Here is a 27,248-nt window from a genome sequence, read left to right as displayed (position 1 = left end):
CTCCCCTGCTGTGTGCGGGGACCCCCGGGGCCATGGGGGGCTGGGATCCCCCTCACTGGGTGTAGGGACCCTAAGGGGGCTGGGACCCCCGGGGCCGCCTCAGCTGCCGGCTCCGCCTGGCAGCGTGAAGGCCGTCGCTCGCCCTGTGCGAAGCTGAACGGTAATTAACAACAAGACCTAATGACGCTGACGGCCCCAGGCCTCGCCGTCAGGTCCTGCCCGCCGGGCCGGGTTGCTCAGCCGGGCTGAGACCGGCCACAACTCACTCCCCCGCTGCACGGGCTGGTTTTTCCCTCCCAAGCGCCGTGGCGAAAAACACCCGAATTTTAATTTATTATATTTTTTTAAAACTCCTTTCCCGCTCCACAAGTTGAGGCAGCGGCTCCTCCTCGCTGCGGCCCGCGGCTCGGACAAAAAAAAAAAAAAACACGCGAGAAATCCGTTTTAGAGAAAAAAAATACACTCACCGCCGGGAAAACTAGAGGGCAGCACTGCTCTGGCTTGCGCGTCCCTGCGTTCCGTTGCCTTACGGATCTGGAAGGTATTAATTAGCTCGTAATTAAGCCAAATAGACAAAGAGGCGGGGAAAGCGGCGAGCTCGGGGCTCGTTGGGAAGCGGACCCGCCCCGAGCCTGGCAGCGGGGGCTGGCAGGGCTGCCCCGGCAGGAGGAGGAAGCCCTTATTCCCCCTGGTTTTTGCATCTCCCTAGCAAAGGGAGCGGGGGTGGCTGCCTCTTTGCCCAGCCTCGGGCCAGGGGACCCAAGTTCAGCCTCTTCCCATCCCACCAGCAGCCCTGGAGGGGCTCAGGAGGTTTGGGAATGCTGCTAGGACATCGCGAAAAAATCAATGACTGGCCCATGCCAACCAAGGAGAGATGCTGGGGCATGAAGTATGGAATGACAAGAGCAAATCTTGCTACTTGTGAGGAGGCCCAGCTCAGCTGGGACCCCCCGAATGCGCTTTTACATCCCTGTACCCTCTAGACACAAGCCCAGTTAACTAATCACTCCCAGCCACTCTTCCGATGTATCAGAGGTTCAGGGTGCTGACATCATCTTGGTTTTCTCAAGGCATCTGTTATCCCTTGGGGACAGCTTGTAACTTCTGAGAAGCAAAGTCCCTATTCCCAGGGTAGAGCTGTCCCTGAATTTAACAAAGTTAATAGTTATTAACTAAGTGAATAGACTGTTGTCCTACAAAGGCCAGTTGGTGTCATAGTGAGAGAAGGGAATTGCCCTGTGGAGGACACTGGGGACCCAGCACAGGGCTTTTCATGGGTCCCAAACCATGTCCCCAACAAGTGACACCATCCCATATTTGTGGGGGCTGGACCTGGACTTGGGTCCCTCGGCAAGAGCAGGGTTTTTCCCCGGCTGCTGGGACCCTGTACTGGGCTGTCACTCAGAGGGGACAGAGCCAGGGGGAACAAACTTGGCCCATCAAGGTGCTGCCCAAAGCAGCTCTTCCCCCACAGCAGCAGGATTTCGGGAATTCCACAGGCAGGGCCAGAGCCAAGCACTTTGCATGACTCCAGGCCCACGCCAGGGATCTGCTCAGCCCCGACTATTCCAGGAAAAACCCTCCTCCAAAAATGAAGGGAGCAGCGATCCACGAGGGGATGATGATCCCAGCCAGGGCCGCCTCTGCCCACAGCCTGTCTCCATGGAGTCAGAAAATTGAGGGACCCTGAAGCTGCAGCCCCCTTGGCTTCCACCGCTCCCCCCAAAAATCCAGACTGCGGGAGAGGGGCACAAGGGGATCCCTGCTTGTCTGGGGTGTCCGCACCAAGCACCCCCAAATGCTCGTGGTTCACCCCAGATGGCCACCCCAGGGTGGGGACAGAAAAGGGAACAGATACAGGGGGAAGGAAAAAAGGGGGCAAAGAGGCAGGTAAAGAGGGGGATGAGGAAAGAAGGGGACAAAGAAAGAAAGGGGAAAGAATGAGGTAAAGAAAGAAGGGGAAAACAAGGGGGCAAATAAGAGGGGAAAGAAAAAGGGGGTGAAGAAGTGGAAAAGGAGGAATGGGACAAAGAAGGGGTAGAAGGAATGAAGGGGGGAAAGAAAGAAGGGGAAAAAAGAAAGGGCAAAGAAGTGGACAAGGAGAGAAGGAAGAAAGAATGTGATAGAAAAGGAATAAAGAAGGGGGCAAAGAACGGGATGAATAAAGAAGGGCACAAGGAAAATGGGGCCAAAGAAAAAAGGGGCACAAAAAGAAGGGGGGAGCAAAGAAAGGGGTGAAGAACGGGGCGAAGAAGGGGACAAAGAAGAGGGTGAAGAAAGAGGGAAAGATCAGGCTGAAGAAAGGAGGCGTAAACAAGGGGGGAAAGAAGTGAACAAGGAAGGAAGGAGATACAGCAAGACGGGTACGAAGAAGCAGCCAGGAGGGACGGCCGCTTGCCGCTCGGAGGGGCGGGGGACACTCCCTGGCAAGGGGGCCCGGACTTGCCGGTCAGCCCAGTCCTGCGTCCCGGGGAAACGAAACTCGTCCTGCCTCCCGGCCCGCTCCCGCAGCCCCCGCCGAGCCGCGACCCGCCGCAATGGAGCGACCCGCGCCAGCGCTGCCGCCCTACGAGCCCCTCTCCGAGGATCTGGACATGGATAAGCTGCCCCGGAGCGCGGTGGTGACGGTGGAGCCGCAGCCGCAGCCGCCTCCCCGCGACCATCTGGTCTGGTCCCTCTGCACGACGCTGTATGCCAACTTCTGCTGCCTGGGCTTCCTGGCCTTCGTCTTCTCCGTCAAGGTGAGAGGGTCCCCCGGGGGGCCAGGGGGACGGCGGGAGCCCTGGCATCTCCTGTGCGGTGCGGTGGGGGTGGTCCCGGGGAGCCCTCTGAGCCCCTGAGACCAGGGAGACCCATGGACCCCATAGAGACCCCAAAATCAGGGAGTTCTGTGGACTGCACAGAGCCCCCACTTTGGGGTGCCCCATGGAGCCCACAGTGTCCCCAGGCCCCGGGAAACCTGTGGACCCCATGGAAGCCCCCAAGCTCAGAGAACCCCATGGATCCCCCAGAGACCCAGACCCGAGGGTGCCCAATGGACCACACAGAGCTCCCCCAGCCCATGCAGCCCTGGCCCCACAGAGCCCTGACTGGAAGCTCTGGCAGGCTTTGGGGCAGTTGGCACGCCAGGTTACTCCTAGTGTTCTGGGTGGGAGCTCAACCCAGCTCAGGCTTGCACAGCCCTCCCAGCACCTCTCCCACCTGGCTGCAGCCCGCAGCCCCCCGGGGCATCTCCCTCTGCTGGCTCCTCCCAGCCCCACTGACTCTCCCCTCTGCCTCCCCCCAGTCCAGGGACCGAAAACTCCTGGGTGACTTCAGCGGGGCCCTCAGCTACGGCTCCACCGCCAAGTACCTGAACATCACGGCCCTGCTGCTCAACATCCTGCTCGTCATCCTCATCATCGCCCTGCTCGCCAGCGGCACCATCACCTTCATCCGCTACAACAACCAGTTTACGGATCACACCTATCTCGGCTCCACTTAGCCTCTCCCATGCTCCGTGGGCAGACCATCCCCCCCTCCACCTGCCAGGAGCCCCCTCGCCCCTCAGGCACGGGGGGGATGTATGTCCTCCATGCAGCCCCTGGAGTCCGCCGGGGTCCCACTTTCCTTGCTGCTTAAAGCCTCCACTAAGTCCTCTCTGAGGGCTCCTAGTGTTGCCCTCTCTGGAAGTACCTGGAGACACCTCCGCTTCACTCTGGTTTTGTAGCCCCAAGTATCTCTAGGAATAATCCTAAGGAGAAGCACAGAGAATTCCTGTTACAAATAAAGTTTTCTTTCACTTTTGCCCCAGCTTGGTTGTATTTGGGAAGGTGGGGTGGTTCAGGGTCCTCCCACTCAGCTTGGCTGGCTGAGAGTGTCTGCCCTCAGGACATGCCTAGAGAGGGAAAGTGTTCCTGGGCATGGAGGATCATGGAGATCATGCTCAAGGATATGCCAGGCTCAGTGAACCCAGGTACTTGGGAAGAGGCATCCATATGGAATGCCAAGCGCTTGTGAGGCTCACCCCAAGGATGGAGGCAGCACTTCATCTTTGTTGGGTGTCACTGGGAGCATCCCCATCCTCACCAGCCCTTGGGAGGGGGGTAGGAGCAGGCAGACCTGAGAGCAAGCTTGATTTGGGGTGGGGGGGCAGGGGCTGTGTAGAAGGTTTGAGTAAATAGGCTCGAACATGACTGTGTATCCACACGGAGCAGCACAGGCCAGGCCAGGCTTCCAGAGGGATGCGGAAGCTGGGGGTGGTGGGGCTCCATCCCAAGCTGCAGGAGAGCCCCACAACTCAGCCCTGAGCGATGGGGTGGCACTGGGACCGCCAGGGGATGGGGACACCAGCCAGGCAGGGCTGTCTTTGGGGTGAAGTGAGATGGTTACCCCTGCCTCTTGCCTCCCCCAAAGCTTTCCCAGCTCCAAGCCGTTGTGCCAGCCATCCCTTCCCCCTGTGGAAGGGCTGGCTGGGAAAGGGGCAGCGATCCTTGTGCCTCTGGGGCTCCCGCACACGGCACTCGGCTGCCCGGCTACAGCCGTGTCCAAGTGACCCAGGCAAGCCTCTACAGAAGATCCTGGCTGCAGCCCATCTGGCGAGCTTCAAGGTTGTGGTCAGCCCAGCTTCCCGTTTTCCAGCTCGCTGGAGCCTTCGCGCTCCTCATCTTCCGCAGGCTCCAGACCTCTGGGCTGGGTCCCCACGGGGATGGGATAAAAAGCCTTTTTTCCCTCCCCAAGAACATCAGGTTCCTGCCAAGAAGCCACATTCATGAATAAGATGTCAGAAATCCTGCCTACAAAACACAGCCGTTGTTCGTTGCAGAATCTCTGGCATGGAGCCCCGGGTGAATCATTTATTCCTCTGCTGCTTCCCATACGAACAAATCAGCTCCTGCCCCCAGTTGAAACGGGGCCGCTCGCTGCCCGTGCCTGCCAGGACACCGACCAATCGTCCCCATCCACTGGAGGGGGTCGAGAAGCCTCGTGAAAGGGCAGCCAAGCTCTGCTCGACCCCATCGCTCTGACCTCCCAGGAGGCCTCACAGCTCTGGCAGCAGCTCCCACCTCTTCCCGCTCTCTCCCTGACCCCGGCAGGAGCAGGATCCAGCTGGGTTCTGCCCAAATTCCCCACGGCATGTTGCTGCCCCGGGGAAGGATTTGGTGCCCATCTGGCACAGGCTCACTGTTCACACCCCCTTGCCTTCCCGGAGCTCTTCCCCCCACCACAACAGCCAACACATGCCCAAAATCCTGGGGAGTGTCTTTCGAGGGATACTCTGCAGCCCAGAGGCCCCCAGGGTGATCCCAATCCCATATCCCTGTCAGGATCAGGATGCAGTTGGAGTGGGAGGAGCAGCCCCCACCTCTCTGCCCCACCCCAAAACCTCCCATGTCTCCCCAAAGGGCAATTGGAGCTTTTTTTGCCTCTCGGAACCAGATCCTGGTGTGTGCCTGCAGGAACAGCGGACACAGGATGGGGGTGAGGTCTGTGAGAGCAGGGAGAGCAAATCTGGGGTAAATGCACCCAGCGGGGGAGCAGGGAAGGGAAGGGACAGGCCCCTTGGGACAAACAGCTCACAGGATTGCAGCAACAGCTCCGGGCTGTTGGGCAGTGGCCAGCAAGCCCTTGCTTCCCAGCCCATGGCCAGGAGCAAGCAGGGAGCAAGCAGCAGAGCCCTTCTGGCCCTCAGCGAGCCCAATGAACCCCCAGCAACCCCCCAAACCCTCCCACAGAGCCGGGGGTCCAGCACCTGCCTGCTGGTACTCACCCCAAATGTGGGCTGAGCTTTGCCTCCCCGTTGCCCAGCGTCTCCAGGTGCAAGGGCAAATAAACACACACAGAAAACACAACCAACCAAACAAAAATACCTGGAAGTGCAGGCAGGGAGGTGGGAATTTCGGTGGGCAGCTGGCAGCGAGCTCAGGGTGGTGAGACACGAGCTGGGTTCCCACTTGTGCCAGGGAGCTGCAGGAAATGGGATCCCTAGGATGGGCACTTGGAAACAAAGGGCAAAGGGGGGGACCTGCTGCCCTCGGTCCCTGCGGCTGCCCCCAGCCACCATCCCGACACCTCGGGTCCCTTCACCTCCAGACCAGCCAGAGGCAGGTGGTGCTCCACAAAGGGACCCCAGCACCCCAAAACGGGGACATCCCCCCAGCTCCTGCAAGCAGCTTCTCAGAAGTGCCATATATCAGGCCTTGGGGCTGGGGTACTAAGACCCTCCCCCTGAAATGCTCACCTAGCCCTCACCTTCCTCTGTCCATCCCTGCTGGCCTCTCTACTTCCCATAGCAATTCCTTAATTATCACCACGACCTAACGAACCTCATTTACCTCAGCGAGGGGCCCTGTTAACCTGAGGAACCACCCAGGGAAGTAGCTGAGGAAAAGAAAAAAAAACAAAACAAAACCCCCCTCTTTCATTTCCTACGCGTTTGGGACAAGTGACGTTGGGGGCCGGAACTCTCAGATCTGTATTCAAATTGCCAGCAGGGCCGGAAAACCTGCAGGGCAGCAACTGCAGATGACAATGCTCCTGGCACAAACCCTGGGCTCCTTCTGGGCAGGGCAAACCCCACTTCTCAGCAAAACACCAGGGCCAGGTACCAGCCTCCAGGAGCTGGCCTCTGAGCAGGAAGGATGTGACGTTTCCAAAGCCCACACAGTTTGTAGCTCTGTGTCTTGGTTGCTGTTTTAAGTTTCTTTCTAGATTCAGGTGGTTTCTACATCCTTGCTCCTTTCTTGACATTTTTGTCATTCTTTTTCCAGCCCTCAACCTTTTTCCAGCAGCCTCATCACAGCTGCAAGCCCATCTCATGGATGCCGAAACCAAAGGGAGGGCAAACCCCTCCAACCCCAACATGCAAACCTAGCGGGTGGGTGACACCCCTCCCCAGCACCAGCCCCCACGGGTGGGCATCAAGCCCTCCGCAGTGCTTTGTAGCTGGGGAGGGGGTCTCGGGGGGCCGGTGGCTGCCCCCCTCACCAGCAATGTGTCCCTGCTCTCCCCCGGTGCCACATGTCCCCACTGCACCGCAGTGACCCCAACGATGTGACCCTGCCCTGGCCTGCCCGCGGCAGAAATTCCTTATCAACCCTAGAGGGCAAAAAGCAAAGATGAAGGGGTGAGGTGCCTGCCCCACGGCACCGCCTGCCCCACGGCACCACCTGCCCCGCAGGCATCCCCCTCTGCCTGCCCCCCAGACATCCCCCTCTGCCTGCCCCCCAGACCGCATCCGGGGCTGCAGCTCTCCCCCCGCCCAGCCCTGAGCCCGCAGCCCGCCCGAGTGTCCCACCTGTCCCCACAGCCCGTCCCCAGGGCCCCGCTGTGCCTGCCCCCTGCCCTGCCTGCCGTGGGGCGGGCTGGCCCCACCCCAGCAAACCTCTTGCCTATAACCGCCCGGGCGCGGGTGCCCCCGCTCCTCGCCCTGCCGGCTGCCATGGAGAACTACCCCCAGCCCATCAGCATCAACATGCAACAGCCCTACGGTAGGAACGGGGCAGGAGCCCCGATGACCTCCTTCGGCCCCACTGTCACCACTTTCATCCAGCCGGAGCCTGTCCCCAACCCCCAGGACTTTGTGCTCTGGTCCTTCTTCAACACCATGTTCTGCAACCCCTTCTGCCTGGGCTTCATCGCGCTGGTCTTCTCTGTTAAGGTGAGGTGAAAATCACCCCCTTCCCCTCCCACCACCCCCCTGCCCGGCTCGGGGGTCCTGCCCCCTGCCTTCTCCCATGCCAGGGCTCCCTAGTTGCATCTCTTCCTGTCCCATCTTGTCGCACCCCATCTCACCCTGTCCCACCCTGTCTCACCCTGCCCCAGCTTGCCCCAGACCACCCCATGCCCACTTCCTGCCTCCCCCAGGACCTTCCCCCTCCTCCCTCCTGCCACCTCCTGCCACCTCCTGCCTCCCCTTGCTGCTCCACACCTCACATTCCTACTTGAGGGCCACCCGTCCTCCTTTGCTGTGTCAGGCAGGAGGACCCAAACAGCACAGTGCATCCAGTTCTCCTCCCGTGGCCTTGGCGAGCCCCTACCTGTGATAAGGAACAGCTGCTCCAGGCACAATTTCCCTTTATTACCGTGGAAGTGAATTGCTGCTAACAGGTGCCCCGATAACCGGAGAGAGGCACGTGTCGGTGTCTGTAGCACCGCAGCAAGTGCCACGTGGGCACTCCCACCCAGACCCCCCCCTGCCCAGCTCTGCCCCCCGAGAGGACTGGGCAGTGCTTGGCAAAGCCTAATGGCTTTTAGGAAGTTATTAAGAAAATGCTCTCAGGCTGCCACAAGCTCCATTTCTCCTGGGCTGGGATGGGTTTCTTGGGGGTTGCAGCAGAGCCTGGTGGATCCCAGTGCCAGTGCCTCACTGCTTGGTGGTGAGGGAGACTAGGATGTCCCCTCAGCCCCACTGCCACCACCCCCCACTGCCATCTTGCGCCATTTCACTACCTTTCTCCCTCTCCCAACCTGCAGGCCAGAGACAAGAAAATCGCCAGGGACCCAGAAGGTGCCAAAAGCTTCGGGATCGTAGCCAAGAACCTCAACATCGCTGCGGTCTGCCTGGGCACCCTCTCCTTCATCCTGGCCATCGTGGTGCTGGCTGTCGTCTTCAGCAGAATACAGCAGTACAACAGGCTCTAACCCCACCTCACCCAGCAGTTCCAGGGCCACCTTTCTCCTTCCCCTCCACCTTGCTCACCCCAATCTTTGCTGCCTGACCTTGCTGGGTGAGACATGTGGCTCCCATGGGACCTTTCTCCCTGCTCCCACACAACAAGTGGGTGTCCTCTGATCATCCTCCCTGTGCACCCCAAGACAGCCTTCTTCAATAAACTCACGGGGTGAGCTCACAGCAAATAAAGCTGCTTTCTCACCCTCCTCCTTGGAAATGTCATGCTTTGGGGCGTTGGGAGCATGATTCCCCTCTGGCATCTCCACCTTGGGGACCATAACAGACAAGCAAGAAGGCAGAGCTGAGTGAGGAAGAGGAGCAGGAAAGGGGTCGGGAAGGGGGTGCCATGTCAGTGCTGTCAGTTAGGTACAAGCATGCACCCCCTTCCCGGGCTTCTGGGGTTTGGAAACCCCCACCCTCCGTCCCTTTCAGACCCATTTTTCCACTTCCTCCTGCCCCCGTTCTCCGCAGTCCCGGGCGGCGGTCCGACCGCTGCCCGGCCCTCAGCTCCCAGCTGGCCCGGGGGCGATGGAAGGCGAGGATCTCTAAGGTCCCTGTCAACCCAAACCATTCCTTGATTTTGTGACGCGGGGGGCGGGGGGTGGGGGGGGCCCTTCTGGCCGCTCCGCCCGCGCTGGGGGGAGCCGGGGCCGGGGCGGGAGCGGTGCGGGACCGGGCCCCTCTCCCCGGCCGCGGTCGCCCTCATTTCCCCAGCGCTCCCGGCTGCCCCAGCCATGAATCCCAAGCAGACGGAGCTGTCCATCCCGCTGCAGCCCCTCGAGCAGGGGGCGACTCCGGCCAACCCGGGGCCTCCGGACTACGTGCTCTGGTCCTTCTTCAACGTCCTGGTGGGCTACTCACTCCCCTTCATGGGCTGCTGCTGCTTCCCCGCTCTCATCTACTCCATCAAGGTGAGAAAGGGGACGGTGCTGGGATCCCTCCCCGACCGTTCTTCCCCCGCTCCGCCGGCCGCGCCGGACCCCAGACCCAGACCCAGCCCGTCGCCTCCAGCCGGCTCGTCCCGGGACTCCCCACGCCAGCCCGGCCCGGGACCCTCAGCACGTCCTGCTCTCTTCTCCAACCCCAGCCACCCACCCCGCCCCCCGCATCTGAGACCACCCGACCCAACCTTTTCCGACGTCCCTGAGCTGAGGCTGCCTCCCCCCCCTAGAGGCACGGACCCTTCTCCGGACAGGGAGATCCACGCCCCCGGGACCCCAACATGGGATCCCCCCCCCAATGACCATGCACCCCCTGATCCGATCCCCCCCCCGAACCGAATCCTTCCCCAGCCAGGAAGCCCCTCTCCACTGCCCGGGACCCCCGACTCAGTCTGACCCAGCCCTTTCCCTCACCTCGGGTCTCTTCCATACAGTCTCCTCCTGCCCCAGCCCCCTTCGATGCCTGCCTCCAGTGCCCCCACCCGCAGCCTGCCCCAGCCCACGCCCCCGACCCCCCCCAGATCCAGTCCCCATTCTCAGACCTCCCATATGCCTCCCAGTGCTAGGAGCCTCCAATCCGGTTCCCCCCTGATCCAGGCACACCCCCCCGCCCCCGAACCCAGGGGGAGCAGGCAGTGCCCAGTGGCTTCGTACCCCGGATGCAACCACCACTTTTGTGGCCAGCCCCTGGCCGGGCCCCCAGCTGGGTCCCCCCCCAGCTGAGCCCCCCGTTTGCCCCCACAGGCCCGTGACTGCAAGGTGCAGGGGGACCTGGAGGGCGCCCAGCGTCACGGCGGCCGCGCCAAGGTGCTGAACATCTTCTTCACCACCCTGATCGCCGTCGGCGTGGTGTCTGTCATCTCCATCGTCACCATTGCCCTCTTGCGCCTGAGGGCCTGACTGCGCTGCCACCAACCTGCTTGCTGGAGTGCTTCTCCTCCCCCCTCCTCCCCGAATGTCCCCACTTTGGGCACAAGAGGAGAGAGCGTGACGTCGTGTCCCCTCACCGCCTGCGCCCCGGGTGTCCCAGCGTGGCCACCATCTGGAAGGGGATGAGGGGGCCAGGCTGGAGCACAGGGGACAGCCCCCCATTCTCCTCTGCTTGTGCTCCTCAGCTGGGAGCTGCCAGGCTCTCAGGTGTGTAACTCCCTTGCCACGCGTGCGCAGTTGACTGGTGCCACAAATAAAACTCATCCTACTAAAGCCCCCTCGCCTGGCACCTCATTCCCGGTGGGGAAGGAGGAGAGAGAGGCTCCTTGAGCATCTTGGGGACAGTCCCCTCCTCCCACTGCCAGCTCCACAGCTCTGCCCTCATCCCTGCCGTGGTGCACAACACTTCCAGCTCACATCCCAGAGAAGTTCCATTCTGAAAATTTAGGCATGGCAGAAGAAGGAAAGAAATAAATGCCCATCCTGCCACACAGCCCCATCTCCTCCCGCCACCAGGGAACCCCCTCGGAGTGGCTCTGCCACATTTGGGTATTAAGTTCCCAGGTAGTGCATCCAGTGGCCCAAAAGCTCTGCAACAAAGGGTATTACCAGCCAGGACCACCCAGAGAGGCTGGTCTGAAGGTATTGGTGCAAGCCAGCACTGTCATGTATTGGCTCCTTAGGGTGACAGTGACTTGGTGCCAAGGTCATCCCATGGCTCCAATTCCCATGGTCCTTCCTGAGCACTCGGCCTCTCCTTCAGTCACACTGGAGCTTTCTGCTCCTCATGGCAGGAGGAAGGCTGGATATGAAACCAAACAAAACCGCGGGTGTTCCTCCTAGGTCCCAGCCAAGCCCTTCTGATAACCACAGCCTGGGAGGGCTGTAATTTCTGAGATTTATATATAGAGGGGACGAGGCTGTGGCACTGACAAGGGCTATATAAAGGGGCCGCCCTGCCCTGCTGCCCAGCCAGGCTGGTGGAGCAGGAGAGGCACAGGGTGCCCCTCTCTGTGGCCATGGACACCTCGTACCCGCGGGAGGACCACAAGCGGGAGCCGTCCTCCACCATCAGCTCCCCGCCGCCCCGTGACCACCTCGTCTGGTCCATCTTCAACACCATCTACATGAATTTCTGCTGCCTTGGCTTCGTGGCGCTCGCCTTCTCCGTCAAGGTATGGGTGCTGAGAGTCGGTCGAGTTCCAGGCAGGGATGGGAGGCTGGACATTTGGGGTCACCTGGGAGCCCTCCCCTGCTGACACCCTGCGATGGGCTTCCCGAGGAAACAGCATCTGAAATGGAGGCACTCTGAGGAGGCACTGGGAGGGCTGGGGTGAGGGACGAGAGCCCAACACCCTCCAGAGCCTGGTTGCAAGTGCCACCACCTCGTACTAAAGCCCTCCTCCCCCCCAGTTCTGCCACCTCTTCATGAAGCTGTGAGACCCCTCCCTCCCCTCAGATATCCGCAGCCCCACCACCACCGTGGGGCTGCCACCACCGGGGCACCGACTGCTTCTTCCTAGAAAATACTGGGGAGGCCGTGATGCCCCAGCCCCCCCACCGGCTCCGGCTGGACTGGACTAGGGTGGGGAGACGGGGGGAAAGCAAGGGGTGGGGCCGGCGAGGCTCCCGAGGAAGCAGGAGAGAAGCAGGAGAGAAAAGCCCAACGGCGAAGAAAGTGGTGCTGGGGGAAGCGGGCAGCCCGGGTGGGACGGACCCCTCCTCGGGTGGGGAGCAGCGGGACATTCCTGGCAGGGCTGGATGTCGGGCTGGGGGGCGGCCCGGGGCTCTGCGGGCAGCCCCGGGGGGTCTGCGGGCAGCCCGGGCGCTGCTGCCCCGTCTCACTCGGCTGTTGCAGGCGCGGGACCGGAGAGTGTCCGGGGACGTGGAAGCTGCTCGGCGGTTCAGCTCCAAGGCCCGGTGCTACAACGCCCTGGCCACGGCCGGGAGCGTGGTGCTGCCGCTGCTGCTGGCCGCCCTGGTCATCACCGGCGTCATCCACCTCTCCAAGCTCGCCCACGAGTCCGTCGGCTTCTTCACCTACCAATTCAGCCCCAGCGACGAGGAGGACAAGTGACCGGTGGGCAAAGGGCTCCTGGAAACTCCATCACCTCTCCGGCGGCCCCCCCCACCCCCCCAAAGGCCACTGGGCCAGCAGAACCAGCCACCACCCATCTCTGCCACCCAGGGCCACGTCCGCACGCGCTGACTCCCAGCTCCAGTGTTTGTGTTTAGCCTGTTCTTTTTATAACTCCCTTTATCCTGCACGGAGCATCCCCCCAGTCCCGGGGATCGCTATTTAAATCATTAAACCACTTTACACCTTGAGAGCCTCCTGTGTGCACATGCGGGGGGGGGGCGGTGATGCTAAAGGGGCGATACCAGTTCGGCTTCTTCACTCCGCCCGTGCTCTCCGCAGCCAGGAGAAGAGATCATCTCCGAGCCCCAAAACCCAGCCCAAAACAGCCACGAGTTACCGGGGCCCCACCTGCAACTGAGAAGGGGAAAGAAGCAGAGAAGTTCCTTGGCAGAGGAGATGCCGCCCCCTCCAAGGGGAGCTGAGACCTGCAAACTCATTGCAGTAAAGAGAAGTCCCGCAGCAGATCCCCGGGCGAGGACAGAGGGGATAAGCACGGGGTGCACCTGCACAGCTCTGTGCTGCCACCCTCCCCGGGCCAGGGCCAATTCGTGTGGGCAACGGGACCAACAGGAGCCCTTTTGGGGGGGACGGGACCCCTGTTAGTGCCACCCCAGACCTGGCTCAGAGCTGGGCTTTATCCCCCGCCTCCAACCCCAATCCCCGTTCCAGCCCATAGGGCTGTTAGGAGGGGCACGGAGTGGTCCCTTCATCCTGCCTAATTAGCTAATTAGTGGCTGGGTACTCTCCAGGCTGGTTAGGCAGCCTAATTACAGGAGCCGGGAGCGGCTTCTCCTCCTGTCCCCAGCGCTCCCACACGCTGCCCGCGGCGGGGAGCGGCCGCGGGGCTTTTTATAAACTCCGCGGGATCCAGCCAAGATTCCTGGGTTTGTTTGGCGTGAGCAGGGAACGCCTGGGCCAGCCCCCCCGCCTTGACCCCCGCCTACTCCAGCTCCAGCGCGGGGCTGGGAAACGAGGCACCAGCCCCCTCCCAGGAAGGGGGATGCTCCGGGGAGCAGAGCTGAGCGCTGGGGGGGGTCGTTGTGAACGCTGCTCCCCGTTCACACACTTACACGGGCCCAGCCCTTCCCCTTCTCTCCCTCTGGGTTTTCTAGGACACCAAAAATGCCTCGAGCAAACACACTGCCCCGTCTTTGCTTGCCCCTCGGCTGGAGGAGAGCTCTGCCCCGACCCTCAGAAACGCTGCGCTTGACGTAACATCACCAATAACCCACGTCGGGCTCCCTGTAGCCCTTCAGCTGCCAAGTTAGCAGGGCTTTAACTCCAAAACTGCTTGAAAAGAGAGATTATAATGTCAATAAGAGGTTAAAAACATGATAGGGATGTCATACACTGAGTAACACAAAAGAACAGGGGCTGTGTGCTGCCCGCACAGGGCTAAAATGCTTTTGGCTGTGTTTTTTGGGACTATTAGTGCAAGAATAATGCTCAGCTCCAGCCTGACCTCCATCCATGCCACCGTGCTGGGCTTTGCCTCGACAGAGCTTCTCATTCTGGGGAGCAGCTGGACTCGGGGGGGTCCCAGCTGCTCAGGGTGTTGACACCCCAGGGGTGGGGGATCCTCCTCTTTTTGTGCACTGGCAGGTGGGAGCGAGGTGGCCAAGCAGTGGTGGCTGATCCTCCACAGCCCTTGAAGTTCCCAAAGTCCTTGGAGCCTCAGGAGGGACAGGGATGGCCAGGAGAAGACAAGGACCAAAGCAGGAGATGCTGGTGGATCGGGGAGCCAGCGCCGGCAGGGACTGGGCTGAGCACAGCTGGATCAGCCAGGGCAGTCCCATGGATGCAGCTGGGAAAGCAGGAACAAGCCCTGGCGGTTACAGAACTGGGTTAAAACAGGCAGGTTCAGGCTTGATTTTGTCCCTTTTGCCAAGTGAGGGACACTGAAGGCAGGTGAAGGGGGGCTGGGGGCTCTGTGCCCCAGGCACAAACAAGGATGTTCAGTGTCACTCGGGGAGCTGCTGCCACCCCAGCCACAGTGACAGTCCCCCATCCTCCACCTCTCCCCAAGGCCACAAAGAGAGACAACATGCACAGTCCCATGGGGACAAGGGATTTATGGCCAGCCTGGAATCCCCACCCTCCTCTCCACTTTCACCTTCCCCCTCCACCAACCTCACCCTTCAGCTCATTCCTGCTGCTGTGGTGGGTACATCCCAGCTCAGCCCAGGTTCGAAGCGTGGGTGGATGACCTCTGGATCCAGCCAGCTGCTGTGGGGAAGGAGACAATCTGCCCTACAACAAAAAAACAGCTTGGGTGAGCTTCAGGAATGGTTGGTCCCCAGATTGTCCTTATTTTAGGAAGCAGAGCCAGGCGGTGCCACCCACCGTACCTTCCCGCAGGGGAAAGTGCTGCCCCGAGCCCTCCAGCACCACTTCCAGGGGAGATGCCAGAGGGTGCTGGGGAGCCTCGGTCACTTGGACCCTGATTTCTCCTTTGGTGATGGTGAACTTCAGTTTGTTGCTGAGGTAGGAGACACCAGTGACTTCCAACTTGTTGACGTCCTCGGGAAGCGCGGGGTCGAAGCGGAGGCTGGGCCTGGTGATCCTGGCAAACCAAACAAAGAGCTTGGATCCTTCCTCTGAGCCCTCGCCTGAAGCCCAACAGAGCCCATATGTGTGTTTGAGCTTTGGGTGAAAAGAATTCCTACTCAAATCTTGACATGTGAGAGATCCTGACCGTCATCTCCAGTCTGTTGAGTGTGCTCAAGGGACTCAAGTGGACTCCAGAGAGGCTGGAGAGCCTGGAGGGCAGGCCAGCCAGGGCCCCTGGCTTACAACAGGCAAGGCAAGAGCGTGGCCTCAAGGGCTGCATAAACATCATCTCAACATCTGTGCAAATTTGGCCGTGGCTTAAGCCTGTGCTGAGGGTCCCAACCTGACACACACGGACAGGCTGGTGAGCTTGGAGCTCCACAACAGCGAGATGAGGGGTTTCAGCTGGGAACACGGCAGCTCACACTCAGCTCCATCAAGAAACTGGTGGGTTTCTCAGCAGCCTCTGACCACACACACAGAGCAGAAACACATGTTAGTGCCAGGAGAGCTCGCTGAAGATCAAAAGGCTCATCAGCTTGATCCATCCTCAACTACACTGCGGATATTTTTGGGAGACTGTGGCCGTGGGGCCGACACCAGCAGGCTGCTCTGGGTACACAACACAGCTCTGAAATTACATGACCAGCCAAATGTTTTTTTTCCAGAATGTTTGAGTGCTGTGGCGATGCCAGCCAAGCACTTTCCACATGCCTGTGATCAGCAGGCTCTTCAGAAGGTCTTTCCACACCACATCCAAAGGAGATCAGACAATATTATAGCTAAGCCAAGGGGCAAACTTAGGAAATGACATTTACCTTCCCAAATGTGCAACTAACTCAGCAACTGACCTGGAGAGTCTCTTACCTGTTTCAGCACTGTTTCCAGTCTTTAAAGTGGGAATAGACCTAAGGCAGCTCTGTGTGGTGGTGGAGGACTAGGGTCTCCAGTTACCAAGGTCCCCTTAGAAAGACCAGTGTATCATGTACAGGATGTTCTGGATGCTGCAAGTTCCTTTCTCTCTCATGAGTGAAAACACGTTGCTCCAGCTAAGCAGTAAGCTTTCAAGTGACAGGTATTTGGATAACCTGGGTCTCACCTGAACCCTGTGTAGCCAAACAGGACGGCTTGCAAGAATCCACCCATTCCTGTCAAGAAGTTCACAGCTCCTGACCCATCTGAATTCTCCACCCAGATCTGTTCCAGCAAGAGAAAGAAATGACTCAGCAGTGGCACTGGGACTCTTCACACAGCTATGTGGGTTTATCATCATCACTGTCACGTGTCTGGGGTGTGACAATGACCGTGCCCTGCTGCCTGTCCTGGTGGATGGGCTCTGATGGGTCTCCAGTCTCCACCATCTCCAATCCCTTTTCCATCCCTAGCAGGAAGAGGGAAGCCTGGGGTGAGGACACACCACGCTGGGCTTGCATTGTTGGGTGGGAAGCAGATGCCTCCTCCCCACTCCTCAGGAGCATGCAGAGAAGACACAGAGTGTGCAGGCACCCAGCTCCCCACCACAGCCACCAAGAGCCCCGTGAGCACAGAGCGGCCAGTGCAGCCCCAGCCCAAGGGACAGCTCTCCGTGGGGTGGGACCTGCTGGGGATCAGGCCAGGTGTTTGTCCCAGGGGAGCAGCCACCCCACCCAGCTCACCTTGAAGGGTTCCGTGATGTTGCTGAAACACTTGTTCAGTTGGCTCTGGGCTCTCTGCACCTCCTTCAGCTCCAGCCAGCCCACTGCAAACATGCTCTGCAGGGGACAGAAATGACCTTCCACCAGCTGCTGGCTCCCCCAGGGGTGACAATACAGCCAAGGCTTCAGAGTGGCACTGCAGCTGGCATCCCTCTGACCCAGAGGGGACATCTCCAGTGCACAGCTCTGGTTCCGTGCTACCCGTCCACGCTCCCAGCAGGTCTGACAAACCCTGCCCACGGATGGGGAGAGCAGTGCCTAAGGTGGAACCCAGACAAACCCCCCGTGGGCTTTGCCCCTGTTCTCACCCAGGTCATGGCTGGCCCGTCCCGCTCAGTGACGGGTTCATAGACCTCCAGGTCATTCCTTCGGACTTCAGGGCTCATGGGGTGCATCAGGGGGAACCCAAGCAGGACAACATCAGCTTGTTTGACAGGTTCACCTGGCGAAGGGAGTCAGGCTGGCTGTGGGTTGCAGCTGGGAATAACGGGCTGGGAACAATGGGCAGCCCCACTGGTTGTTTACTCATACGGGAACAAACCTGACTCAGAATCATAAACTCAGGACAACAAACACAACACTGACAGGGAAGGTGGTGGAACTGCAGGGAGGACACCTCACCGCTGGCTGCTAACAGCAGATCAGGGCTTGTCCTTGGCCCTGTCTTTGCTGGAAGCTGTGACGCTGGCACAGCCCTAACTAGATGGCAGCCAGACTGGTGTCACCTGAACTGCAGGGACAAAGGAACAGCTGCTGCCACCCCTGCACCCTGCCCCTAACTGTGAGAGCAGGGACACTGAACCAGCCCCGCCACTGCCAGAGGGGCAGGAATCACTGGAAGGGCAACACTTGACCTTGGGAAGACAGACCTAACTGTCAGCAACAATTCCCAGCAAACATGTCGCCTGCATCCCAGTACTAAAAGTCTCTTCCTACTCTCCATGCTCCCAAATTTCTTAATTTTATGAGCCCACTGAGGAGAAACAATGTGCCAGGAGCAGAAAGAGCACCCTCAAGCCAGGCTGTCCACACTGCAGCCCCAACACTGCCCTGGAGAGCGACGCTGGAGATCTTCACTGGGGGCAAACATCCAGCTGCTGCTCCTGTCCCTGTGAGCAGCCACCTGGGGGCTCAGCTCCTGCCCCTCTGCTCACCTGGGCTGTAGCCATCGTACTCAGGATGATATTTCTTCTCTGCATCAAAGGGCACTTTGACTCTCTTGGCACAGTCCAGCCACTGCTCTGGCACGGGGACCAAGAAGTCCCGAGCCACATCAGCTGCAAAGTCCAAGCTGAAAAGAAGCAAGGAACAAGACTTTGTGTCAGGCCCACGGGCTGGTGATCCCCTCAGCGAGGGGAAGAGAAGAAAGGGAGCAGAAAGTGGGAACTGAGCCACAGCTGCAAAGAAATAGCTACACCGAAAGAACATGGGTCAAAGTTTAAGCCTGGTGTAAACAGCTTTAATTGCTGGAGTCAGGAGATTGCTCCTCTAGCTTTAGGTGCCTCTAGCCGGCTCATGGTGCAGACAGCTCATAAAAGACAGGGAGATAAACTCTCCTGCCACGTGAAATCCCTCAGTCTTGCTGTGGACACCTGCCACAGGTGAGAAGAACCGCCACGGACCTCCTCTGTCCTGCTGAGGGCACAGGCAGCTCAGAGGTGAGGAGGGAAGGTGGGAGCTCAGGGGTCTGGTGTTACCTGCGCCGGGCCACGGCGTTGGTGTAGACAGAGTTGTCAACCCGGCAGTGATACTCGTCTGGGGGCATGACACCTGGAGGGACACGAAGGGGACACTTCACACTGTGTGCAGCCAGGGGTGCATGGCTTTGTGCCCCTCCTGGGGGCAGTGGCAGAAGGGGGCCCACGGTGCCTGCCCACATGCTGCCTCTCAGCTTCTGGCAGGATCACACTGAGACCTTGGAGAACGTCAGTGTGCTTGTTGTGAAGGAGAAACAACCTGGCTGACAGCTTGGCTCGTGGGCAGCAGGTACCCCAGCCTGAGGGGCTCTTCAAGTCATGAATTCTTTCCAGCAATTCAGCCAAGTCATTCAATCTTTCCCTTGCTAACAAGCTCAACTCCTTCCTTTGCTGCAGATTATCCCAAGGAGAGATGGTCACTTCCAAGAGAAACATGAAAATAGACATTTAAATATGTGACTCCCGTGGGGGAACTGGGATTGTCTGCAAAGGACCTTCACACCAAGAGCCAGCCTGCAGTAGCCCCAGGGATTCTTCTAGCTCTGATCACTCCATTCAGACCCTTCTGCACTGACCCAGCCTTCTCCAGACCCTGCCCCCCAGACACCTCTCCTTCACCTCTTTTTCCTCAGTGCCCCTTTCAGAAGCCCCTCAGTGGTAACCTGTGCTCATCCAACACAACATGCTCCAGCAGGACCTGCAGCAAGACCCTCTGCTGTGCCAGACATACCAGTGCTCGCACTCGCTCAGCACCACCAGCACCACGTGTCCTTCGAGGGATTCAACTCCTGTGGGCTCCCGTGGGATTTAAACTCGGGTCTCTTGGAAAATTCCTTCCTTTCTACAGCCCTTATGCTGCTCTCCCTAAATGCCCCCAGGCAAAGCAGACCCCAAGGCCCCCACACCTGTGGCATCAGCTTGTGGAAGGAGACATTTAGAGGTGTCCTATGAGTGGCCAAGGGCTGAGAAAACACAACAGATATGGAAGAGAACTGAGCATTTTATCCTGTGGTCACATGGACACAGCCATCACCTGTGAGATATTCCAGAGGGCAGGAGTCTGAAGAGCCTGTGCCCTCCCACCTAGGCCTGGCTGGAGGGGCTCGGAGCCTCTGCTCACAAACCCCTTCCCTACCAGCAGGTCTGGCCGTTGCAGAAGTACCTTTGATGTGGTAGCACTGCTCCTCCTCGCTCCACTCCATCCTGCTGCACCAGTACTGAGCCACAGCACCCACCAGCTGCCAGCCTCCATCCTCCCTGAACAGCTTCTGGTCCTGCAGGGAGCCGAAGTCAGAGGACAAGAGGGACACGAGGGTGACTGAACCAGCCCCAAGCTCAGCAGGAGGACAGGAGCTCTGACAGATGCAGCAGGAGAAAAGGTCCGAAAACTGGCCTGGCCTGAGCCAAGAGGATGCTGAGCCACCCACAAGGAGCAAGGACAGAGGAAGCTGAAGAGAGGACCTTGAGGTGCCACCAGCAATTCTGACAGGAGCAGACAGCAGCAGAGTTGCTCTGGGAAGGGACAGGAAGGTGACAGTCAGCAGAGGCCCTGCAGGCCCTGACACTGGGCCATCCAGGTGGCACAGGCTCCCTGTACCTGCGTGGTGCAGTAATACTGCTCAAAGGCCATCAGGACATCCCCGGTGACATGGATTTCTTGGGCTCCATAGATCTCCTCGGGGCAGACCTCCCGGCCAGTGGCCGCACTCTCCCACGGGAACTTTGCACCCTGCCATGAGAAGACACCCGTGAGGCAGCTGGGCACACCTGGAGGGGCTCTCCCCAGCCCACCCCCGGGCAATGCCCTGCGCAGAGAGGAAGAGCAGAGCCCGGCTGTCCTCCCAGGTGGCAGGGCTGGTGCTGGTGCCCTCAGCCCTGTCTCACCTGGTAGCCTTGCTCCCGCGCGTTGCACAGCGCCCCGTCCAGCGTGCGGAGCCGGTACTCCAGGATGGCTCGGGCAGCCTCGGGGTAGAACAGCAGGATGTTTGGGAACATCCAGGTGTCCTGGAAACGTCCAAGCAAGGCAAGACGGTGGGATCGGCTGCTGGGGCACCCTGATGCCCCCACCAGCTTCACCTTCCAAGCCTTCACCACCAACACAAATGCTCTGACGAGGATTTTGCTGCAACTGAAGGGAACTGTCCCGAGGGCTCATGGAAAGGGACAAATCCCCAGGGAACTGTTTCTGCCCATGCCTCCTCCTCTCTGGCATCTCACTGGGGTGATCCCAGCAGGACCTCCCACCATGCAAGAGAAGGGAGGCAGGAGTCCTGCAAAGCCAGAGGCTCTGGAGGGGGCCAAAGCCACATGCATTACCAGGAAGGAAGCACACAAGGTCCCCAGGACTGGGAAGCCCTTCCCTAGGGAGAGACCAGAGCAGGGTGTGTGCAGGAGCCCCAGCACCAACCAGCAGTGTCTCCTGCTCATGCCACACCATCCTTCTCCAGCTGCAGAGCCACATCCCCACTTAAGAGACCAGCTGGCTTGTGGGGTGGCCACTAGAGCTGTGTTTCCCAGCAGCACAGCAAACACTGCTGGTTTTCCAGAGGTTCAGGCACAACGGGGCTCGCCGATGCCAGCTGGGAGGGGAAGGGCAGGTTTCAACCTATGACATTAAACAGCCAAAAGTTGGTGGCCGGGCTCTAAGCTCATCCATGGAGCTCCTCTAGATGAGCAACCTGGACCACCCTGGCCTTGGACCCCAGCTGGGGAGGGGGCTGCCCTGTAGTGGGGTCCATCTCCCCCTCTGGCCATGCAGCAGCTCCAGGCCCCCGACTTTGGTTTAGGCAACCCGTGCTTGGGTTAAAGGACAACCCAGATGAGTGACTCTGGGGACCGATCTGGGTCTGGGCAGCTCTTGGAAAGGAGCAGGAGGTGCTCTCCAACCTGAGGCTGGTGCCAAGGAACCCCTGCCCAGGGACAAGGGAGAGGTCTCCCAGCAGCCCCCCACTCAGTCTCCTCCATCCCAGGGGCTGTGCAAAGCCCCCAGGTGGCCAGCTCACCTGGCTTCCACTCACCTGGTCCCAGAAGACGTGCCCCCAGTAGTCCTCACCCCGAGTGCCATTGGACAGGCCCCCAGGGCTGATGCCCTGGAAGAGGAACCCGGGGCTGTCCCGGGGTGGGACGGTGCTCAGCAGGTAGTACAGGCACCCGTGCAGAGCCTGCCTCAAGGGCAGGGGCCCGTCCAGCTCCACGCAGCAGCCTCGCCACAGCTCAGCCCAGCCCCGCAGGTGGGCAGCCCGCAGGGAGCCCGTGGCCCCCAGGGCCACCCCCTCGCTGTAGCTCCTCTGCACCTCCTCCCGGCTCTCGGCCACGGCCGTCAGGAACTCCCAGCATCGCTCCCGCTCCTCCCCGCGCAGCGTCAGGGCTGGTGGCACCGGCCTCCAGAGCATGTGGATGGTGGGACGGGGCCCTCCCTCCACCTCGGGAACCAGCGTCCTCCCGTAGATGTAGCTGTGGGTGGCAGCAGGGGAGGGGGAGAGCGGAGCAGGTGGGACTCTGTGCGTGTCCAGCCAGGCAGGGGGGACGTCCCCAAGCTCCTGGCCCCACCAGGATGGACACCCCCTTGTCCCCACCAGGATGGACACTGCCTTGCCCCCCAGCTCAGCTGCTGTCCCACCCCTGAAGCACAGGAGACTAACATCCCTCCCCAGGTGTCCCTGAGCCCAGCAAGAGGTCATCCCCTGCAGACTCACTCTCTTCCCCAAACTCATCTCCAGCCCCTGTGGCCTCCGTTGCTCTCTCACACGTCAGAGTAAGAAAGAATTCTGGAGTTGCAACTAATAAAATTGTTTCTATACTCAATTTTAGCTGTTTTTCTACACCTGGTAAGAAGATGCAGATGTGCACAAGCCACCCCACTGCCCGCCACTTCCATCGAGTTCGAGCCTGACTTTTGCAGTTCTTTTCCTAACGTGCAACCCCCCATGAAGGACGTGCTCAGAGCAAGGTCCCCCCATGACCCAAACTCACTGTGCTCCCTGGAAATCCGGCCCTTGCTTCAGGTCCAGGTCCTGGCTCTTTGGCACGAAAGGCGTCTGGAGCTGCACCGTGATGGGCTGGGTGGTGGGAGCTGATCGCTGGATGGTGATGCTGGAGACCAGCAGGTGGACAAGGGACTGGTGAGCGTAGATCTGATGGGTGGCTGTGAAATCAGTGGACTGAAGCACGTGGCTGAAGGTTCCTGTAAGCACAAGGAGGGCATCAGCCTTTTGAACCATCACGGCTTGGTGCTCTGCCCAAGACTCCCAGTTCTGTCCTATCTACTGGTTCCTACTGGCAAAGGAACCACCCTTATCCAGGTCCAGCTTTCTCTGGACTGGTGACACATTGCACGGGGACAAGTCACAAGTGCACTACAAAACGTTTGATCAGGCTCCATGATCAGATGGTGTGAGCTGAGCCGGGCCCCAGCAGGGCCTGAGGGACAGCCTGAAAATCACCCTCCATCCCACCAGAAGGGGGAAATCTGCCACTTGCTCCAACACAACTTCAGAAGAGCAACAGCTGCAGGTGAATGGGGAGAAGAAAGGTGTGACCTCATGGAAGAGGCAAGGCAGGCCAAGAGCCTTTGCACCTCTGGAGGAGGGAGGGCAGAGGTGGAGGGAAGGGCGAGGGGAGCCGAGAGCCAGCGGAGGCGGCAGGACGGGGCTGCCTACCCGTGCGGGTGTTGAGGCTGAAGGTCTGGGCCAGGCTGTCCACACCAGGCACTGTCACCCTGACGTTGGCAGGGCTGGGGATGTCGGCACGATGTGTGTCCCCCCCGGCCCCGCTGTACACGCCACCAACGTGCAGGATGTCCCGGAAGACCCGCGTGCCCAGGTAGGCGTTGGTGACCGTGGCCATCAGCCGCGGGTCGGCGGGCAGGGACCGGCAGCTGAACACGGCGGGGTCCTCTTCCCCATCAGCCATCTGCAGGACAGCAAAGCAGGCTCAGGGGCAAGGGCTGCTCCCTGCCACCCCCAGGAACACGGCGGAGCTGCTGCCTCCAGCCCCCCCAGCGCAGCCCCTTCGTTTCATCTCCCCTGAGATGCCTCGACCAGCCCTTCTCCTCTGCTCCAGCCCTACTCCCAGCGCCAGGGGTTGTGAGGGACCAGCCCTCAGGATCTGTCATAGCCCCTGGGACAAAACAAAGGGACTGCCTGACAAAGGGCTCCCGGAGGCCACGGAAATAACGGCCCAGCACACAGAGACAACTGCAGAGCTCAGGACACACGATGGGGATAATGTCGGAGGGGTCACTTGCTCAGTTGTTATATGACTCAGCCACGTTTACTCATCAATGCAGGTCAGGACAAGGTGGTGTCCTCATCCCAGGTTCATTTCCTTCCCCCTCTTGGCTCCAGCATCTCCCGGCCAAGCTCAGCTCACCCCAACCCCGCCAACCCACCTGCTTTGTTGCTTCTCTGGTTCCCCATCTCTGCCACTGCCCTCTCCCTGACACGACCTCACCATTTGCTCCCAAAACAACACAGCCACTTTCCTCTTCTTTCCTCCTCCTCTGCCCAGTGCCGTTCCATGACACTACAAAACACTCTTCTGCAACCTCAGCTGCTCCCCGTCTCCTCACCCACCGTGCCCCTGTGCTCAGCACCTCCAGCCCAGCTGCAGTTACTGGCTGGCTGGAGTAGGAGCTTTCTTTCACTGTTATATATATATAAAGAAAAAAATATTAAATATATATATAATATAGATAGATGTATATACATAATATAAATATATACATATATATGAAAGATACATAGACACATAAACAGCACCTTGCAAAGGGAGCTGGAGCTGGCACCTGGCAATGCCAGCCACTGGGACAACACAGCAGGGACACACTAAGTGAAACTCTCCAAGCAGAGCTGGAAGGCAGGGAGGGCACGTCCCGGCCAGGCTGGTGGTGCCCAAATCCCTCCCTGCTGCCAGCGCTCAGGGCTGGCCCAGTTTCCTTCCGCCTGGCACTGCCCGAGATGGAGCTGGGAAAAAAAAAAAAAAAAATCTTCCTCCTGCCTTGGGGAAAGTGAAAATCCAACCCGAGCCCGGGCGGGCGCAGCCGGCGGGTCAGGTCTCGCTGCGGCGCTGGCCCCGGCCGGGACGGAAGTTGCTCAACGGGGAGAGAAGGAAGGAAACCACTTTTTTTTTTTTTTCTCTTTTTTTTTTCTTTTCCCCTCCTTAAAAAAATAACAAGGGAGGACCAGTCTTGGCCTGCACGCGTTTGCCCAGCTGCGCTCGCTGCCCGCAGCGGGGGCTGCCCCACATCCCCAGGGAAGGAGAGCCCGGCACTGACCCACGGCCTGGCCCCCGAGCGCGGCGGGACCAGCCCGGGCGGCAGCTGCAGGGCCGGGGGGAGCCCCAGAAACCCCCCACACTGTCCGCCCCTTGTCCTGCCCCGCTCCAGCCCTTTTCCCGGCCCGCTTTCCCAGGGAAGGATCCGGGCTTTGGCACGATGCTTCTTCCCGGGAGCCCTTTGGAGACTCAAGATGCCCGTTTCCCTGCAGGGCTTCCTGGAGAGGCAGCTCAGACCCAGCCCAGACCCAGCCCTGACCAAGCCCAGACCCAGCCTGACCCAGCCCTGACCCAGCCCTGATCCAACCCAGACCCAGCCCGGACCCAGCCCCACAGCCCCGGGACACGCCGGCCCCTTCCCGGGCACCTCTCCTGCCATCACAGTGACTGTGGGACAGCCCTGACGTGTGATGCAGCCCCAAGCTCCCATGGAAGCATTGGGGTATTCCCCTGGATCCCAGGTGTGCCTCCTGCCCACCAGAAGACAGAGGCTCCCGGATCCACCAGCTCGAGGGTCCCGTCTCTTCCAGCCCAAAGCCCTCCCTGCCCCCCTCCCCATGCCATGAGCCTCCCCCTGCTCAGCCCCAGCTTTCCCGGGTCACAACCACTGCCCGTGTCCCTGGTGTGACAGAGGGACATCATGTCAGCAGCTTCTCTGTCCCACCCTGGGCAGCACATTTGGTCCCTGGAGAAAGAAATCCTTCCCCTTTTGGCAGGGAGAGCTACGGTCCTGTCCCCATGGACAAGGGCAGACATGGAGAGCCCTGGACACACCTGCTGTGCCCCCCGACCCACTTGCTGTGCCCCCGTGACCCACCTGCTGCCTCCCTCCTGCTCCGAGGGGTCAATTCCCTGTCTGAGCAGCTGTTCCAGGGGGGCTGTTACACACCTGGTCTCCCCTCTGGAAATCCACAGAAAAGCCAATCTCCGACTCCAGCAAAGCTGCCTCCAGTCCTAAGGAAGAGAAACTGTTTCCTCAGCCCAGAAGCAGCAGAAGACTCCATGTCCCTGCTGGGTGGTGCTGCCCGGGTGTAGCAGGATGCTCCATCTCTCAATACACCTGCCTCAGTTTCCCTCTGTGATTCAACTGCTTTTGTCTCTCAGTTTTACAGGCCCAGGCCTGGAGTGAAAGGCTCCCATGAGAAAGGAAACTGCCCAGCAACATCTGAGCTGGTAACAGCCTGGAAAGGTAGAAACAGAGGCCAGGCTGATGTTCATGACACCAGCTGCTCTCTGGGGTTGAAGAACACGGAGCTCAGCCCAGCCACAACCAGAATCTCTGAAACAGAGAAAAAGTGAGAACAGACAGACAAACAACAGTTTGCTTGGTGGGAACAGGGCTTTCATGGTTTTTTCTACTGTTTTCCTTCGATTCTCCAATGAGAGATGTTGGAGGTCTGGCTAATGGCTAAATGACAGCAGCCAATCCACTTCATCCTGTCAAAGCCTGGTCCCAAGAACAGACACAGCCATGGAGCCAGGAGGAGCACGAGGTCAGAGACCAGGCTGGGGATGTGGCATGAGCTCCCAGGGAAGAGGGGGACACAGAAAGGGCCATTGTCCTTCCTCCTCACCCTGGGGTCCAGCCAGACTGAGCAGGACCAAGGGAGGGTTTTCCATGGGCACACCTGGTACTGAGTCCTGGAGTGGCCTTCCTGCCAAAAAGCACCCAGGGAGGAAGCTGAGGAAAAGGAGGAGGAGCAGCAAGGCTGGCTGGGTTAAAGAGCAGCTGCCAAACACCTTCCTCACCAAACCAGAGCTCTCCTGTGTCAGCTGCTCCTGGTCTGCTCCTCACCAGCTCCTCCAAGAACATCAGGGGAAATCCATTCATCACATCCATCCTTTACCACCAGATGATTCCCCAGCTTCTCAAGGATTCTTATTGGTCCTTCAGCTCCTGTTCAAAACAAAATCTGCAAGGCTTTACTCCTCAGGGAGATTATCCTCCCAATGCTCACAAACTTTCCCAGCTGCCTGGATCACAGGGGCCACTCTTGCTGCCACTCCAGTTAAACCCAGCAACGTTGCCCAGCATGAGCTTTGACCACGGACAAGAAACTTCATCTCCAGCAGCAACAGAGGTTTCTAGGTAGGTTTTCAGGATGGGACTGAGGCTCAGGAACACTCCCCCTCCTTCACACCCTCAACTGCTGAACACAAGGGCTGGTGGCAGGAGGGGATCTGAGATGCCAGCTTTGGTTTTGGTCTAGAAAATCAACTACTGGCTCTAAGGGAAGCAGGTTAATATGAAATGTCATCCAGGGGGCTTTGCTGGAGTCACTTACACCTGTTTCCTGTCTTACAGAGGCAGATGTGAAACTGCTTGAAAGAAAAGCTTTCACTGGGGGAGGCTGCACCAGCCCCCAGCTT

The 27,248-nt window shown here is 59.6% G+C and overlaps 5 protein-coding genes across 10 annotated transcripts; 4 read left to right on the top strand and 1 right to left on the bottom strand.

Annotated features, from left to right (window-relative positions):
• The first annotated feature begins 2,396 nt into the window (after positions 1 to 2,396).
• LOC127385499 (dispanin subfamily A member 2b-like) lies at positions 2,397 to 3,786 on the top strand. The gene is made up of 2 exons (XM_051621307.1): positions 2,397 to 2,741; positions 3,287 to 3,786. Exons 1-2 carry the CDS (start codon positions 2,538 to 2,540, stop codon positions 3,482 to 3,484), a joined length of 402 nt encoding a protein of 133 aa, XP_051477267.1. The 5' UTR covers positions 2,397 to 2,537; the 3' UTR covers positions 3,485 to 3,786.
• Positions 3,787 to 7,420: 3,634 nt separating this feature from the next.
• Positions 7,421 to 8,834, top strand: LOC127385649 (interferon-induced transmembrane protein 1-like). The gene is made up of 2 exons (XM_051621573.1): positions 7,421 to 7,639; positions 8,455 to 8,834. Exons 1-2 carry the CDS (start codon positions 7,421 to 7,423, stop codon positions 8,620 to 8,622), a joined length of 387 nt encoding a protein of 128 aa, XP_051477533.1. The 3' UTR covers positions 8,623 to 8,834.
• Positions 8,835 to 9,310: 476 nt separating this feature from the next.
• LOC127385563 (interferon-induced transmembrane protein 3-like) lies at positions 9,311 to 10,797 on the top strand. The gene is made up of 2 exons (XM_051621423.1): positions 9,311 to 9,564; positions 10,339 to 10,797. The coding sequence occupies exons 1-2, from the start codon at positions 9,388 to 9,390 to the stop codon at positions 10,492 to 10,494; spliced, it is 333 nt and encodes a 110-aa protein (XP_051477383.1). The 5' UTR covers positions 9,311 to 9,387; the 3' UTR covers positions 10,495 to 10,797.
• Positions 10,798 to 11,530: 733 nt separating this feature from the next.
• Positions 11,531 to 12,621, top strand: LOC127385606 (interferon-induced transmembrane protein 5-like). Its single transcript, XM_051621486.1, has 2 exons — positions 11,531 to 11,699; positions 12,383 to 12,621. Exons 1-2 carry the CDS (start codon positions 11,544 to 11,546, stop codon positions 12,599 to 12,601), a joined length of 375 nt encoding a protein of 124 aa, XP_051477446.1. The 5' UTR covers positions 11,531 to 11,543; the 3' UTR covers positions 12,602 to 12,621.
• Positions 12,622 to 13,952: 1,331 nt separating this feature from the next.
• Positions 13,953 to 25,847, bottom strand: PGGHG (protein-glucosylgalactosylhydroxylysine glucosidase). 6 transcript variants are annotated; one of them, XM_051621825.1, is made up of 16 exons: positions 25,696 to 25,847; positions 24,365 to 24,568; positions 23,264 to 23,516; positions 22,578 to 22,788; positions 21,623 to 22,058; positions 20,490 to 20,609; positions 20,203 to 20,334; positions 19,768 to 19,879; positions 18,606 to 18,678; positions 18,063 to 18,199; positions 17,217 to 17,350; positions 16,870 to 16,965; positions 16,314 to 16,411; positions 15,013 to 15,227; positions 14,800 to 14,914; positions 13,953 to 14,489 (listed from the first exon to the last, which is right to left on the bottom strand). In XM_051621825.1, exons 3-15 carry the CDS (start codon positions 23,514 to 23,516, stop codon positions 14,841 to 14,843), a joined length of 2,091 nt encoding a protein of 696 aa, XP_051477785.1. In that variant the 5' UTR covers positions 24,365 to 24,568; positions 25,696 to 25,847; the 3' UTR covers positions 13,953 to 14,489; positions 14,800 to 14,840. The 6 variants fall into 6 exon arrangements, 5 of the variants coding, with proteins under 5 accessions (XP_051477785.1, XP_051477786.1, XP_051477788.1 ...); XM_051621826.1 differs by lacking the exon at positions 25,696 to 25,847 and having other exon boundaries at positions 23,264 to 24,248; positions 24,365 to 24,700; XM_051621828.1 differs by lacking the exon at positions 25,696 to 25,847 and having other exon boundaries at positions 14,795 to 14,914; positions 24,365 to 24,700.
• Between the last annotated feature and the right edge of the window lie 1,401 nt (positions 25,848 to 27,248).

This window comes from Apus apus, chromosome 5, assembly GCF_020740795.1.
Source record: "Apus apus isolate bApuApu2 chromosome 5, bApuApu2.pri.cur, whole genome shotgun sequence".
Lineage (NCBI taxonomy): Eukaryota > Metazoa > Chordata > Aves > Apodiformes > Apodidae > Apus > Apus apus.
This window is presented reverse-complemented; position numbering and strand designations above follow the sequence as displayed.